The sequence below is a fragment of the Microcaecilia unicolor genome, chromosome 1, assembly GCF_901765095.1.
Source record: "Microcaecilia unicolor chromosome 1, aMicUni1.1, whole genome shotgun sequence".
Classification (NCBI taxonomy): Eukaryota; Metazoa; Chordata; class Amphibia; order Gymnophiona; family Siphonopidae; genus Microcaecilia; species Microcaecilia unicolor.
Genome location: NC_044031.1, coordinates 48,187,022 through 48,202,189, shown reverse-complemented (window position 1 = coordinate 48,202,189; position 15,168 = coordinate 48,187,022). Strand labels below are relative to the sequence as shown.

At 49.4% G+C, this 15,168-nt stretch overlaps 1 protein-coding gene across 1 annotated transcript in view; it reads left to right on the top strand.

The window, feature by feature from the left end:
* SETD2 (SET domain containing 2, histone lysine methyltransferase) overlaps positions 1-15,168 on the top strand; it is a 482,526-nt gene that overhangs the window by 369,212 nt on the left and 98,146 nt on the right. Inside the window, 1 exon segment of the mRNA XM_030196916.1 lies at positions 4,998-5,132. Coding sequence (XP_030052776.1) covers positions 4,998-5,132 — 135 coding nt within the window.

The window sequence follows — 15,168 nt, the reverse complement described above, 5'->3', positions numbered from 1 at the left end:
ACATCCAGAATGCATAAGTGTAGTTGGAAATACAAAGACTTCCTCCAGGAACCATTCAGTGAATGATTGATTAAACCTGAACACGTGAATGGGTTACAGAGAGGTGAACTGAAATCAAAGTAATCTCACAGCTTGATTATAGTGCTTTATATGTTAATTTCTCCGAGGACAAGCAGGCTAATATTCTTACATGTGGGTAACGCGATCTACGTTGCCCGGACCTGAGCTTGTATCAAGCTTTTACAGAGCGCGAGTGTGTGACCAACAGTCTGTTTTTTCCACGGTGAGGAGAGAATTCGTTTTTCCTTCTCTCCTCACAGCCACCAGTTTGGTTCTTTAACAGAGCTTCTTTTTGTGCCTTTTTTGTTTTTATTTTTCTTTAGTTCAGTGCCTTGTTCGATTTCCCTTTTTTTTTTCCTTTATTGACTGCACTCAGTAGGCCACACTTAAGCCTGAGCCCCGGTTTGGTCTTTCCGTTATTTTTTTCTCTGGTACTTCGTCCTTTCTGAGGACTTTCCATTTTCCTTCAGAAGTTTCCAGTGCAATCGGATTGCTTCTGGCACGGCCACTCTTTTTTACTCACTTCCATGTTTGGGGTCTGAACATACCCCTTCTGTGTTCTGTGTCTTCAGATTCAAGCCAGAACCCAGTTAACCAGAGTGGCTCACAGGGAACTCTTTTTGGAGCCAAGTCCGAGGCCTTGAAGTCGGTGTCAGCATCAATGTCAGAGGTGTCGATGTCAGTGGTTACTTCAGCTGCTACGTGAGCCCCTGGGACTGACCGATGTCAGCACTGACCTGGGGAGACAGGAGGATTTGGCAGCATCTTTGTCGTTTCTGAGGATTGTGGAAGCCCGGCATTGGCAAAAGTATCGGCATCAATCTCTCTCGATGCACAGTGCCAGGACTTCCGAGGTAATGAGGCTTTCGGTCCCTGAGAAGTGTCGACCCCAGAAGGACTGCCAGCTGGTGCCGCTGCATGAGTCTCGGAGCATCAGGACCAGGTGCCTTGCTTTGGAGTACATTGGCATCAAGGGTGCTTGTGCCTGCCATGCTTCTCCACTCAGCTCCGCATCCTATCAGGACTTCCTGGCTGACACCTATGAGGGGTGCATGAAGGTCAGATGAAGATCCCCAGTACTTCTTGGAGGAAGAGTCCTATGGGATTCCATCTGACCCCTTCCCCTCACACTCAGGAACAGAGGTCATTTCCATCTGCCAGCCTTTCCTTCCCTTCTTTTCTCAAGGACACAGTGGTCACCATTTTACCTTCTTTAGAGGTGGAGGATCAGCTCAATTTTTTGAACGCCTGGACTATGAGTCTCCTCCTAGGAGGGCTGTGATAGTCCTGCTCCAACAGCTCTTCCCTGATGTTCTTGTGAGTGGTTGGGGGTCCCCTCTGCCGGCTCCGCTCCTTCCCATGGAGATCGCGCCCATTCACTAGTTTCCGAACTCCCCTGGTTTTCATAGGCTCCAGTTGTGTCCTCACTCCACGGGTGGTTGGATCCATGCTTAAGATTGCAAGGAGTTCTTAGAACTATGTTTTGGCACCCCCAAGCGGAGATGCTAAAACCATGGATTCATTGGGCGGATCATGTACCAGGCTTCACTGCTCTTCTTCCGTATTCAGTCTTAGCAGCTCTTCTCAAGTGTATTCTTACAGGACCTCAGTCATGACATTCTAGCTTTGGCAGCTTCTCTTCTACTGGAGCAAGTCAAGTTGCTTTGCCGGTTGGCCGAGCACCAGACAGCGTGTCGTAGGTTCTCAGCCAGGCAACACTTTTGCTATGGCTTCCAGGATCTGTGCCTACAGTGTGACTGCGCAGACTCTCATGACTGCTTGTCTCTGACTTGCACTTGTGTGTTCAGCGGAGGCTGATGGATGCCACATGCTGGGGGGGGACAACCATTTTGGAGAGAAGTTGGAGGGTGTTGCTGACCTCATCAAGATATGCAGAGATACCATTGCACTCTCTCCTCTTGGGCACCTTCTGCAACTCCCTCCTCATCTAGGAGGTTCTTCGGTCATTTGGGGAAGGGTTCTACCTATTCACCACCTCTTCTCGCTAACCTCAGTGGGCTCAACCCCAGTGCATTTGTTCTCGTCAACAGCATGTGCCTCAACCCCAGACAGCTGTCTAGTCACAGGAAGGGATAAACTTTTTGCTGGCTCCAAATGAGCATAGCTGTAGTGCCAGTTACCTTCCCAGATGACCTAACGTTTGGAGGAAGGCTGCAGTTATTCAGGACAGGCTGACTCACATCAGCTTTTCAGCGGGGGCCGCTCCTTGCGGAAGAACTCGCTGCCCTTCTGAAGGCCCATGCAGTCGAGTCTATACCACCAGTGAAAGAAGGCTACGATTCGCTTTGCTGTCTGGACTTGAAGGATCTTTCTGCATAGGCAATCTCTTTGATTTCGACTTGTGGCAGATGTCAGGAGGAAGAAAGCTCAGATCAGTGAACACAGCGCACCTGCACAGTTTCACTTAAAAGAGCGTGCAGGACGTCAGGACTGAACTAAGCAGCACAGGTCAGCGAGACTGGGGCTGAAGAAGGCTTTGGCTGGCGGGGGTTGGGGACCCCCGCCAGCAAAACCCACCTGGACTAAATCTGTTGGGGCCCATGCCCCCGTGGCCCCACCTAGCTACGCCCCTGCTTTCAGGTTAATCAGTTTTTTTTCCTCACTGTTGTGAGGTCCAGTCGACCAGTGGTTGTTGTTTTCAGTGATTCTAGTAGCTATGGATTTCCACATGTGAGAATATGTCCTGCTTGTCCTCAGAGAAAGCGAAAATACTTACCTATAACAGGTATTCTCTGAGAACAGCAGGCCATTCATTTTCTCATACACTCCCCACCTCCTCTTGGAATTGATTCCATGCTATAATATTTACTGCTGGTCCCGCACTCTTGCGGCAGGCAGAAAGGCATTCGTGCATGCGTGGTGGGAACGCTGCACGTGCTCTTAAAGACATATTTACTTTTAATGCTCCGCACCGGGCGAAATGGATGATGTTTCCTACATGTGAGAATACCTGCTACCTACATGTCCTCAGAGAATACCTGCTAAAGGTAAGTATCTGTGCTAAATACTCAAAACAAAGACAGGACCACTGGAGTGATTGAATGAAGAAAAGTTTATTGAAAAACAAACTGACTCGACACAATGTTGTGTTTCGGCCAGAGGGCCTACATCAGGAGTCTGTGAAATTTGATTAAAAATGAGGTCCAGAAGTAGCAACAATGAATTGTGATGGTCTTAAAAGACCTTTGTTGACAAGTATAGCTGAATCGGTATTAGACAAAGTTGATCGTGTTTAAATGTGCGGAAAGTGAATAGCAACCATAGTCCACATGTTTTGGTCATGCCATGTGATACAGCACTTTTGGGCAGAGGTCTCACTAAAGGCTCAGCAAATTCTTCATTTACATCGCCCAACTTTTGGCTGCTGTTTACTTGTTTGCTGTGTGATTATTGTACCAAAATCAAATAAGACTACACATACCCTCCTGCACTATTTGTTCTTGGTGGCCAGGAGAGTCATTTTGATACAATGGGTGAGTGATATTGCACCCCACTCAGACTCATTGGCTGAATTTTCTGTATACTGTAATGATTATGAAACGCCACAAGGTGGGTTGGAATCATCCCGCTCGTTGGCGGAAATTTAAAAAAATTTGGCAACCCTTGTAGATGGTACTACCACATAGGTCACACAGCTGGATTTTGAACTGTTAATTTTGTAACTCAGTACATGCTTGGATAAGAGTCCACCAAGCCTGGAAAGTTCAGCTCATTTGACGTGGGGAAAGAAAGTGGGTGGGTTGTAGGATGTGGGAGAAAAATGAACCAAAAATTTTGTTATCCTTCTTGTTGTATTGTTATCTGTTGTTTTCTTATTCAATAAAAATATATTTTTAAAAAATGGATATGTCTGATTGCATTGTCTTCTGCTATATCGAATCAGATATTCAACCAGCGGTTGCATAGGAGCCCACCAAGTTAAAGCCAAAATGGCTTCCATTGCAGACACTTGTAAAGCAGCCACATAGTTCTTGATTCCTACCTATGTTAAAAATTACTGCTTTGACCACTCCTCTGCCCATGATGCAGCCTTAAGACAGGCAGTTTTATAAAGCCTTTTTACTCACTGTAGCCTGTACAGGTATTCAGGCAATAAGTAGTTGACCACCACCTTACCGTACCTTCAGGCCACCAACAGAAGTATATAAGGATAAAGGCTACCTTTAGCTCTGGAATCACCAAGGAGTGCACAAGTGTCCTGCTTGTCTGCAGAGAAAGCAGAGTTGCTTACCTGTAATGAGGGTTCTTAGTGGAAAATGCAGCCACACTTGCCTTCCTTCTCCTGCCCCTCGAAAAATAGAAGAAAATGTGGAATATATTAAATCCACTGAAACAAAGAAAACTACAACAAATTAAGGAGAGGGTCACATGGCAGCATGGGAACCCTAGCACAAGCTCATAAGCTCCAGCATACAGGCTCCATTAGTGACATCACCAAGGAAAGTAGGTGCATTCTACTGCTGTCTATAGAAAAAAAAAACATTACAGGTAAGCAACTGCACTTTCTCTGCAGTATGCAGAAGTTTGTCATTTCCTTTTCTGCACTCATTCTGCAATGCCTCAGCCCTCTCAGTAGTAGTTCTACTCATTATTCCTCTACATCCTCCTCCCTTTTGTAGGCTGTGCACTGTACTTATTTTCAGTCATTTCATTTGCTCCTCATTGCCCATGTTCTAATGGCTGCGCTATTTGGGCTTTCCACCTTATTGTAGCTTCACATCAAGGCCATTAACAAGGACCATGAGCTAAGAATTGAACGTTGGTTGAATATCTGAGCATGGCACAGCACTAAACCACAGATCATCAGTGCTGGCTTCTATCTTTTGGGATTTATTCTGATGGGAATTTATTTGCTTTCTGAGAAAGTTATTGAAAATAAAAGAAACACTTCATTCCCATGCTTATTTTGATTGCAGAATTATCCACAGCAAGGCCTACAGTATATCCAAGGGCAGCAGATTTATCCTGCCCACCCACAAGGAGTGGCAGTGCAACAGACACCAGCAGTGGCAGCAGTCGTAGCTCCAGGACAACCACCTCCCCTGCAACAGGTAAGACTAAGGATTGGAATGAGAAACTGAGCCTTTAATCACTAGTGTGATAGTGTCCTTGACTTGTAGTGCTGTCTGTGACTACCTTCAGATGATAATGGTGGTAAATGTAGTGCTATATGTTGTACAGGGAAGTATACCAGATCATAAAGGGGGAGCATAATAATAGAACTAGAACTTATATCTTAGAGCTTCTCACAGTTCTGCACTAGGTTTCACTGCCAGTACTAAATACAGCACATTATCCTACCAGTATTATGTTGTCCTCTTTCTCTGAAAACAACACAAGTGGGTCACATCAAACGAGAGGCAATTCTATAACTGTACACCTATAATTAGGTGCTCAGAGGACGCCTGGTAAGAGCTTATTCTTTAAAGGAACATTCTCCGAGGACAAGCAGGCTGCTTGTTCTCACTGATGGGTGACGTCCACGGCAGCCCCTCCAATCGGAAACTTCTCTAGCAAAGTCCTTTGCTAGTCCTCGCGCGCCCGCGCGCACCGCGCATGCGCGGCCGTCTTCCCGCCCGAAACCGGCTCGAGCCGGCCAGTCTTCTTTTGTCCGCACTCGGTACGGTCGTGTTTTCGCCGTGTCGAGCCCCGGAAAGTCGACCTCGCGCGTCCAAATTTATTTTGACGTGTTTTTTCTTCGGAAAAGTCTTTCAAGTGTCGGGAAGTGCTCCGGAAACCCCCCCCCCCCCCTCACCCGGATTTCGTGTTAATCCTCCCCGTACTTCCAGCTTTTTGCCCCGATAAGTTTTCTTTCGTCGTCGGGGTAGGCCTCTTTTCGGCCTCGGTTGAGATTTTCTCCCTTACAAATTTTTTGGTGCTCTTTTTCCGTCATTTCGGACTTTGATTTCGCCGGCGCGATTTTTTCCGCCCATGACATCGAAGCCTTCCAGCGGCTTCAAGAAGTGCACCCAGTGCGCCCGGGTTATCTCGCTCACTGATCGACACTCGTCGTGTCTTCAGTGTCTGGGGGCCGAGCACCGCCCTCAGAACTGCAGTCTGTGTTCCCTGCTTCAAAGGCGGACTCAGGTAGCGAGACTAGCCCAGTGGAACGTGTTGTTCTCGGGCTCTTCGTCGGCATCGGCACCGGGATCTTCAAGTGCATCGACGTCGTCAGCGTCCAGACCATCTTCCTCGGCCGCCCCTGCATCGAGTGCATCGAGGCATCGGGCCTCTGCATCGGCGCCGAGACATCGGATAGCTGCATCGACGTCGGTGGGTACCGGGACCTCGTCTGCTGATGTCGTCGGACGGTGGTGCATCGTCAGGAGTGCAGGTGAGGGCTGTCCATTCCCCTGCTGGTGGCGGTGAGCCTTCGGGTGGGGTCTCCTCCTACCCTGAGGGCTCCTGCGGTACAGCCCCCCCGAGGACCGACCTCCTTCGGCCTCGGCCCCGAGGAAGCGACGGCTGGATTCTACGTCCTCCTCGTCGGTGCCGGGGAGCTCCGGTAACATGCTTCGGAAGAAATCGAAGAAGCATCGACACCGGTCGCCTCCCCGCGTCGGCACCGAGAGCTCTGGGTCGCCGAGGGATGTCGGCACCCAGCAGGCATCGGCACGAAGGGACCGCTCACCCTCTGTTCAAGAGGTGTCGATGCGCTCCACTCTGGACAGCCCGGAACAGCCTCCTCGCCGGAACAGGTTCTGACGTCGACGCCTGCATCGACCTCCATGCCTTTCTCTGCAGCCGCTCTGAACGAGAGCCTCCGGGCCGTTCTCCCAGAGATTCTGGGAGAGCTGTTGCGCCCTACCCCTCCGGTACCGGCGGTGCTTGCGCCTCCGGTACCGTCGAGCGTGGCGCCGGCTGGCCCATCGCCCGGGGTGAGGTCCCCGACGTCGGTACCACGTGCGGTGCCGACTGCGGCCACCTCCCAGGAGGGCTCCCCGACTACGTCGGCGGAAGGAGCTTCGCCGATGCGGGCCAGGGAGTCTACCTCTCGACGCCCCCATCGTGGACGTGGCTCCACTGAGTCGAGCCGGGCGAGGTTGCAGACACAGGTTCGTGAACTTGTGTCTGACACCGAGGGTGAGGCCTCGTGGGAGGAAGAAGAAGACCCCAGATATTTCTCTGAGGAGGAGTCTGAGGGTCTTCCTTCTGATCCCACTCCCTCTCCTGAAAGACAGCTTTCTCCTCCTGAGAGTCTGTCTTTCGCTTCCTTTGTCCGGGAGATGTCTACGGCCATCCCCTTCCCGGTGGTTGTGGAGGACGAGCCCAGGGCTGAAATGTTTGAGCTCCTGGACTATCCTTCTCACCTAAGGAAGCGTCCACTGTTCCCTTGCACCATGTCCTAAAAAAGACATTGCTTGCGAACTGGACAAAACCTCTAACTAATCCCCACATCCCCAAGAAGATCGAGTCTCAGTACCGGATCCATGGGGACCCAGATCTGATGCGCACCCAGTTGCCTCATGATTCTGGAGTTGTGGATCTGGCCCCTAAAGAAGGCTAAGAGTTCTAGGGAGCATGCTTCGGCGCCCCCGGGCAAGGACTCTAGAACCTTAGACTCCTTTGGGAGGAAGGCCTACCATTCCTCTATGCTCGTGGCCAAAATCCAGTCTTACCAGCTCTACACGAGCATACACATGCGGAACAATGTGCGGCAGTTGGCGGGCTGGTTGATGCTCTTCCCCCTGAGCAAGCCAAGCCTTTCAGGAGGTGGTCAGGCAGCTGAAGGCGTGCAGAAAATTCCTGGCCAGAGGGGTGTATGACACCTTTGATGTTGCGTCCAGGGCCGCTGCTCAAGGTGTGGTGATGCGCAGGCTCTCATGGCTGCGTGCCGCCGACCTGGAGAATAGACTCCAGCAGCGGATTGCGGACTCGCCTTGCCGTGCGGACAACATTTTTGGAGAGAAAGTCGAACAGGTGGTAGAGTCTCTCCACCAGCGGGACACCGCATTCGACAAGTTCTCCCGCCGGCAGCCTTCAGCATCTACCTCTACAGGTAGAAGATTTTTTTGGGGAAGGAAGACTGTTCCCTACTCTTCTGGTAAGCGTAGGTACAATCCTCCTTCTCGACAGCCTGCGGCCCAGGCTAAGCCCCAGCGCGCTCGCTCTCGTCAGTAGCGTGCGCCTCAGCCAGGCCCCTCGGCTCCCCAGCAAAAGCAAGGGGCGAGCTTTTGACTGGCTCCAGCAGAGCATAGCCGACATCCAAGTGTCAGTGCCGGGTGACCTACCAGTCGGGGGGAGGTTGAAAGCTTTTCACCAAAGGTGGCCTCTAATAACCTCCGACCAGTGGGTTCTCCAAATAGTCCGGCAAGGATACACCCTCAATTTGGCCTCAAAACCTCCAAATTGTCCACCGGGAGCTCAGTCTTACAGCTTCCAGCACAAGCAGGTACTTGCAGAGGAACTCTCCGCCCTTCTCAGCGCCAATGCGGTCGAGCCCGTGCATCCGGGCAAGAAGGGCTGGGATTCTATTCCAGGTACTTCCTTGTGGAAAAGAAAACAGGGGGGATGCGTCCCATCCTAGACCTAAGGGCCCTGAACAAATATCTCGTAAAAGAAAAGTTCAGGATGCTTTCCCTGGGCACCCTTCTCCCCATGATTCAGCAAAACGATTGGCTATGCTCTCTGGACTTGAAGGATGCCTACACACACATCCCGATACTGCCAGCTCACAGACAGTATCTGCGATTTCAGTTGGGCACACGCCACTTCCAGTACTGTGTACTATCCTTTGGGCTCGCCTCTTCGCCCAGGGTGTTCACAAAGTGCCTAGCTGTGGTAGCAGCGGCACTTCGCAGGCTGGGGGTGCACGTGTTCCCATATCTCGACGATTGGCTGGTGAAGAACACATCCGAGGCAGGAGCCCTGCAGTCCATGCAGATGACTATTCGCCTCCTGGAGCTACTGGGGTTTGTGATAAATTATCCAAAGTCCCATCTTCTCCCAGTGCAGAAACTCGAATTCATAGGAGCTCTGCTGGATTCTCGGACGGCTCGCGCCTATCTCCCAGAGACGAGGGCCAACAACTTGTTGTCCCTCGTCTCGCGGGTGCGAGCGTCCCAGCAGATCACAGCTCGGCAGATGTTGAGATTGCTGGGCCACATGGCCTCCACAGTTCATGTGACTCCCATGGCCCGTCTTCACATGAGATCTGCTCAATGGACCCTAGCCTCCCAGTGGTATCAGGCTGCTAGGGGTCTAGAAGACGTGATCCACCTGTCCACGAGTTTTCTCGAATCCCTGTATTGGTGGACAATCTGGTCCAATTTGACTCTGGGACGCCCTTTCCAAATTCCTCAGCCACAAAAAGTGCTGACAACGGATGCGTCTCTCCTGGGATGGGGAGCTCATGTCGATGGGCTTCACACCCAAGGAAGCTGGTCCCTCCAGGAACGCGGTCTACAGATCAATCTCCTGGAGTTGCGAGCGATCTGGAACGCTCTGAAGGCTGTCAGAGATCGGCTGTCCCATCAAATTATCCAAATTCAGACAGACAACCAGGTTGCCATGTACTATGTCAACAAGCAGGGGGGCACCGGATCTCGCCCCCTGTGTCAGGAAGCCGTCAGCATGTGGCTCTGGGCTCGCCGTCTCGGCATGGTGCTCCAAGCCACATATCTGGCAGGCGTAAACAACAGTCTGGCCGACAGACTGAGCCGGATTATGCAACCTCACGAGTGGTCGCTCAACTCCAGAGTGGTGCGCCAGATCTTCCAAGCGTGGGGCACCCCCTTGGTGGATCTCTTCGCATCTCGAGTGAACCACAAAGTCCCTCAGTTCTGTTCCAGGCTGCAGGCCCCCGGCAGACTGGCATCGGATGCCTTCCTCCTGGATTGGGGGGAGGGCCTGCTGTATGCTTATCCTCCCATTCCTCTGGTGGGGAAGACTTTGTTGAAACTCAAGCAAGACCGAGGCACCATGATTCTGATTGCTCCTTTTTGGCCGCGTCAGATCTGGTTCCCTCTTCTTCTGGAGTTATCCTCCGAAGAACCGTGGAGATTGGAGTGTTTTCCGCCCTCATCACGCAGGACGAAGGGGCTCTTCTGCATCCCAGCCTCCGGTCCCTGGCTCTCACGGCCTGGATGTTGAGAGCGTAGACTTTGCCTCTTTGGGTCTGTCAGAGGGTGTCTCCCGCGTCTTGCTTGCTTCCAGGAAAGATTCCACTAAGAGGAGTTACTTCTTTCTATGGAGGAGGTTTGCCGTCTGGTGTGACAGCAAGGCCCTAGCTCCTCGCTCTTGTCCTACACAGACCCTGCTTGAATACCTTCTGCACTTGTCTGAGTCTGGTCTCAAGACCAACTCTGTAAGAGTTCACCTTAGTGCAATCAGTGCATACCATTACCATGTGGAAGGTAAGCCGATCTCAGGACAGCCTTTAGTTGTTCGCTTCATGAGAGGTTTGCTTTTGTCAAGCCCCCTGTCAAGCCTCCTACAGTGTCATGGGATCTCAATGTCGTTCTCACCCAGCTGATGAAACCTCCTTTTGAGCCACTGAATTCCTGCCATCTGAAGTACTTGACCTGGAAGGTCATTTTCTTGGTGGCAGTTACTTCAGCTCGTAGAGTCAGTGAGCTTCAGGCCCTGGTAGCCCAGGCCCCTTACACCAAATTTCATCATAACAGAGTAGTCCTCCGCACTCACCCTAAGTTCTTGCCAAAGGTCGTGTCGGAGTTCCATCTGAACCAGTCAATTGTCTTGCCAACATTCTTTCCCCGTCCTCATTCCTGCCCTGCTGAACGTCAGCTGCACACATTGGACTGCAAGAGAGCATTGGCCTTCTACCTGGAGAGGACACAGCCCCACAGACAGTCCGCCCAATTGTTTGTTTCTTTTGATCCCAATAGGAGGGGAGTGGCTGTAGGGAAACGCACCATATCCAATTGGCTAGCAGATTGCATTTCCTTCACTTACGCCCAGGCGGGGCTGGCTCTTGAGGGTCATGTCACGGCTCATAATGTTAGAGCCATGGCTGCGTCGGTAGCCCACTTGAAGTCAGCCTCCATTGAAGAAATTTGCAAAGCTGCGACGTGGTCATCTGTCCACACATTCACATCTCATTACTGCCTGCAGCAGGATACCCGACGCGACAGTCGGTTCAGGCAGTCAGTTCTTCAGAACCTGTTTGGGCTTTAGGATCCAACTCCACCCCCCGAGGGCCCTGTTTGTTCTGTTCCAGGCTGCACTCTCAGTTAGTTGGTAATTTTTTTAGGTCAATCTCAGTTATGTCCTCACCGTTGCGAGGCCCAATTGACCATGGTTGTTGTTTTGAGTGAGCCTGGGGGCTAGGGATACCCCATCAGTGAGAACAAGCAGCCTGCTTGTCCTCGGAGAAAGCGAATGCTACATACCTGTAGAAGGTATTCTCCGAGGACAGCAGGCTGATTGTTCTCACAAACCCGCCCGCCTCCCCTTTGGAGTTGTGTCTTCCCTTGAAGTGTATTGTCTTGCTACATACTGGACTGGCCGGCTCGAGCCGGTTTCGGGCGGGAAGACCGGCCGCGCATGCGCGGTGCGCGCGGGCGCGCGAGGACTAGCAAAGGACTTTGCTAGAGAAGTTTCCGATTGGAGGGGCTGCCGTGGACGTCACCCATCAGTGAGAACAATCAGCCTGCTGTCCTCGGAGAATACCTTCTACAGGTATGTAGCATTCGCTTTATCTCCTACTTTCCTTTATAGAATGCTAGCATAACAGCAAAAGTACAAGCTTATAATTCCTTCATTTCAGTATTTATATACCGCTTAGACCTAAGCAGTTTATAGTTTAATTTTACAGGTACTGGGTCTGTCCCTAGTATTCTTACAGTCTAAGTAGTCCATTGTAGTACTGTCGTACCTGGGGCAACGGAGGGTTAAGTGACTTGCCCAGGGTCACACGGAGCTGCAGAGGGAATTGAACCTGGTTCCCCAGGATCTCAACTCACTGCCGACCATCAGGCAGCAGCGGGAATCGAACCCAGTTCTCCAGGTCCGCAACCCTCTGCACTAACCATTAGGCCGCTCCTGTACTCCAGCATGGGCACCTTTATCACCCAGAGAGCTGGCATAATTGTGTGCACTTGCTCTAATGATACAGAATACTGTAAATTATATGTGTAAATTATGTCTCTGCCCAGACTCCACCTTTGTGTATGCCCACTTGCATATGCCCACTTGCAAACTACACATTATGTTAGGTATGTACATAATTACAGAATAGCGCTTAGATAGAATATTGGCATATACGTACACGTAAGCACCTATAAGCTAGTATTCTAAACATTTGTGTGTGTAATAGGCACATATCCATGTTGAGTTCTTTGCAATTGTAGCTTTCTGTTTTAATCTGTGTTCTGATCAGTTTGTTCTAAGCATCTCAACAGCCCCACCAATTTTACAACACTTCTTACTACCTTTAGCCAAGAAAAGCCTTATTTTTCTTAGGTTTATGGCAGTTAAGATTTATAATTTGTCATCTACTAGCCAGTACATAGGATTTTTTCCCTTCCTGTGGTAGCATTTTACAAGCCTTTTCACTCAATTGTCTGTCTGTCTTTAAAATTAAAAACAAACATTTCTTCATTTGATTTTGCTGCATTTATTTGATTTTCTTCTGCTTGTCATAGAAGGCAACCAGTTGGTTCAAGTATAGTCTCAAACTCCAAGCAGAAGCAGGACAGCTATATTTCTACTTGACATCACCAACAGAGTGTAGGACCAATTCCCATTTTTTTTGTTTGTGGTATTCCCTTTAGTGGTTTTAGTGGGGGGTTTTTGGCCTTTGTAAGTTTTGTTTTATGTTCTGCAGCTGTACAGCCCACTTAGCCCTGAGCTTCTGAGCCGGGACTTCCCTTGTTTTTAAAAAAAACATTTTTTGAGATTTTTGATTTCACTTCAGTTATTTTGCCTCCAATGCCCCCCAAAACTCCCAGTGGTTTTAAGAAGTATTCCTGGTGCAACAAGGATCTTCTCTGTGACTGACCTTCACACCTGGTGCTTGTCGTGCCTTGGATCTGACCATAAGGCCTCTAATTGTAAACTGTGTTATACAATGCAGAAAAGACCCGAGAGATATTTTGGGCGCTTCTAAGTTTAATACATCAACATTTGCATCAGAGGCATCAGTCTCTGATTCGCAGAGCTGCGATGGACACTGGGGGTGCACTGGCACTGAGGAGATCTATGCTTGTCTCAACATCGTGTCGATACACCTGTCTGGGGCTGAACAGCTTTAACCTTGCATGAGGACACACAAGGATTACAACATAGACCTCATCAACACCAAGGAACCCAGATGTTAGGCACTGACAGAGGCAAAGAAACACCAGCATTGCACCTCAAAATACAGTGCCAGGAGCTCTGAGACACAGGCATTGCTTGTAGTCGAGAACCATCAACACCAAGAGACTTTTCCCCCTCTGTGGAGTCAGTGTCACCGGAACAGCCTGGACCAGATCAGTTCAGCCCTTCTTTCTTCTTGGGCTGTCACCACCCTGGCCCTGGCCCAGCTTTTACTAATGCCTGCCTCCAAAGAGTAGCTCTGGACCATGCTACAGGAGGAACTGGAGGGCATCGTGGCTCAGCACGATACCATGGCATTGAGGACGTCAGTGTCATCCATAGTGACGTCACTGCCATTCCTGGAAGTCCATGCCCTGCCTGTTAGCCGTTTGTCAACACCAGTGCTCCATTGGGTGTCTGAGCTAGCGTCAGCCAAACTAGGAAGCCCCCAGTATCCAGGAAAGGGCTTGTCCCTTGTCACTCTTGCCCAGAGTCTGGCCATGAGCTCAGTGGTTCAAGGTGGGTGCAGAGTACTTTACTGAGTCTGATATAGACTACTGTTGTGTCTGACATAGAACCAGAGGACCTCTCAGAGAAAGGATCCCTTGATCTGCCCTCAGACCCCTCTCCACCACAGGAAAGGAGAAAGTCCCCTCCCCCAGAGTAATTCTCTTTTCTTTGAGAACAAGTAGGCCATGGCATTCTCACAACTGAGTGACATCCCTCGACAGAGCCTCAGTGCAGATGCTACCCACCATTCCTTGTTCTTTGCCTTTGTTAGGCCCTCACCATCCATGTGTGAATGCCTTCTTGCCTTTCCAAATAGTGCAGGACCCACACACGCTCTCTGTGGAGCTGAGATGTGTCTTCCATCGCTGCAGTGGGTAAAACCTTTCTCTTTTTTTCGGCTATTTTTGGTCTTGCTGCTCTTCATTCATTTGAGTAGCACAGGATATGTTTTTTTTAAGTGTTGGAAACAGGAACCCAAACTGTAGCTACATGATGCAAGGTTCCACATATAGGAGTCACCACCCGGAAAAAGGATCTTGATATGTTGAAACCCTCTGCTTAGTGTGCAGCAACAGCTAAGAAAGTGTAGAAGGTATATAAATCTTTGGAAAATAAAATACATTGTCCCACACAGGATCAGTAAAACTGGAGGGAAGTCTGGGAGAGAACGAACTCTCCTTCTGAAGTCCCCCTGAAGTATGATAATCCAGTGCTTACATATATACCCTTAAACATATATGAAGTAATTGATTCATCTATACAGAATTCTATAGCATCAGCAAGGCATATGTTTTAGAAGGCTGAACTTAATCTAAGCAAATATGCAAAAAGTCTAACGTATAAGGACATAGGTCAATGTAAAAACCTATTACATAGCATTTCTCAACTAGATTTATAACCTGCTTTTATTAGGTACACACCAAATATATTTTAATTTAATTTTCTAAAAGAAGACATTTATCACAAATATTGGTTAGTTCAGACCTTCTTTTAACCTCTCTTACAAATGGCCTTTCTTTGTCAGTACAGAAAAAAGGTCTGTAGTAAACATTTGTATTTATACTCGCAGGCCTTCCCTAGGTCAGCTAAGCCATCATTTGTAAATAACTTACTTAAAGACAATTTCTTGCATTTCTTTTTAAAACATAAGTTTAACATATGGAGGAAAGCACTAAGAATGTACAAACACAATACAAAGAAAGCCATAGCAAAACACTACCTCACATATGTGAACTCAAAACAGAATAACACAAAACAATTGTATGCATTCATGAACAATCTACTAAACACCCAAGCTCTGCGAACATCAAATGAAGC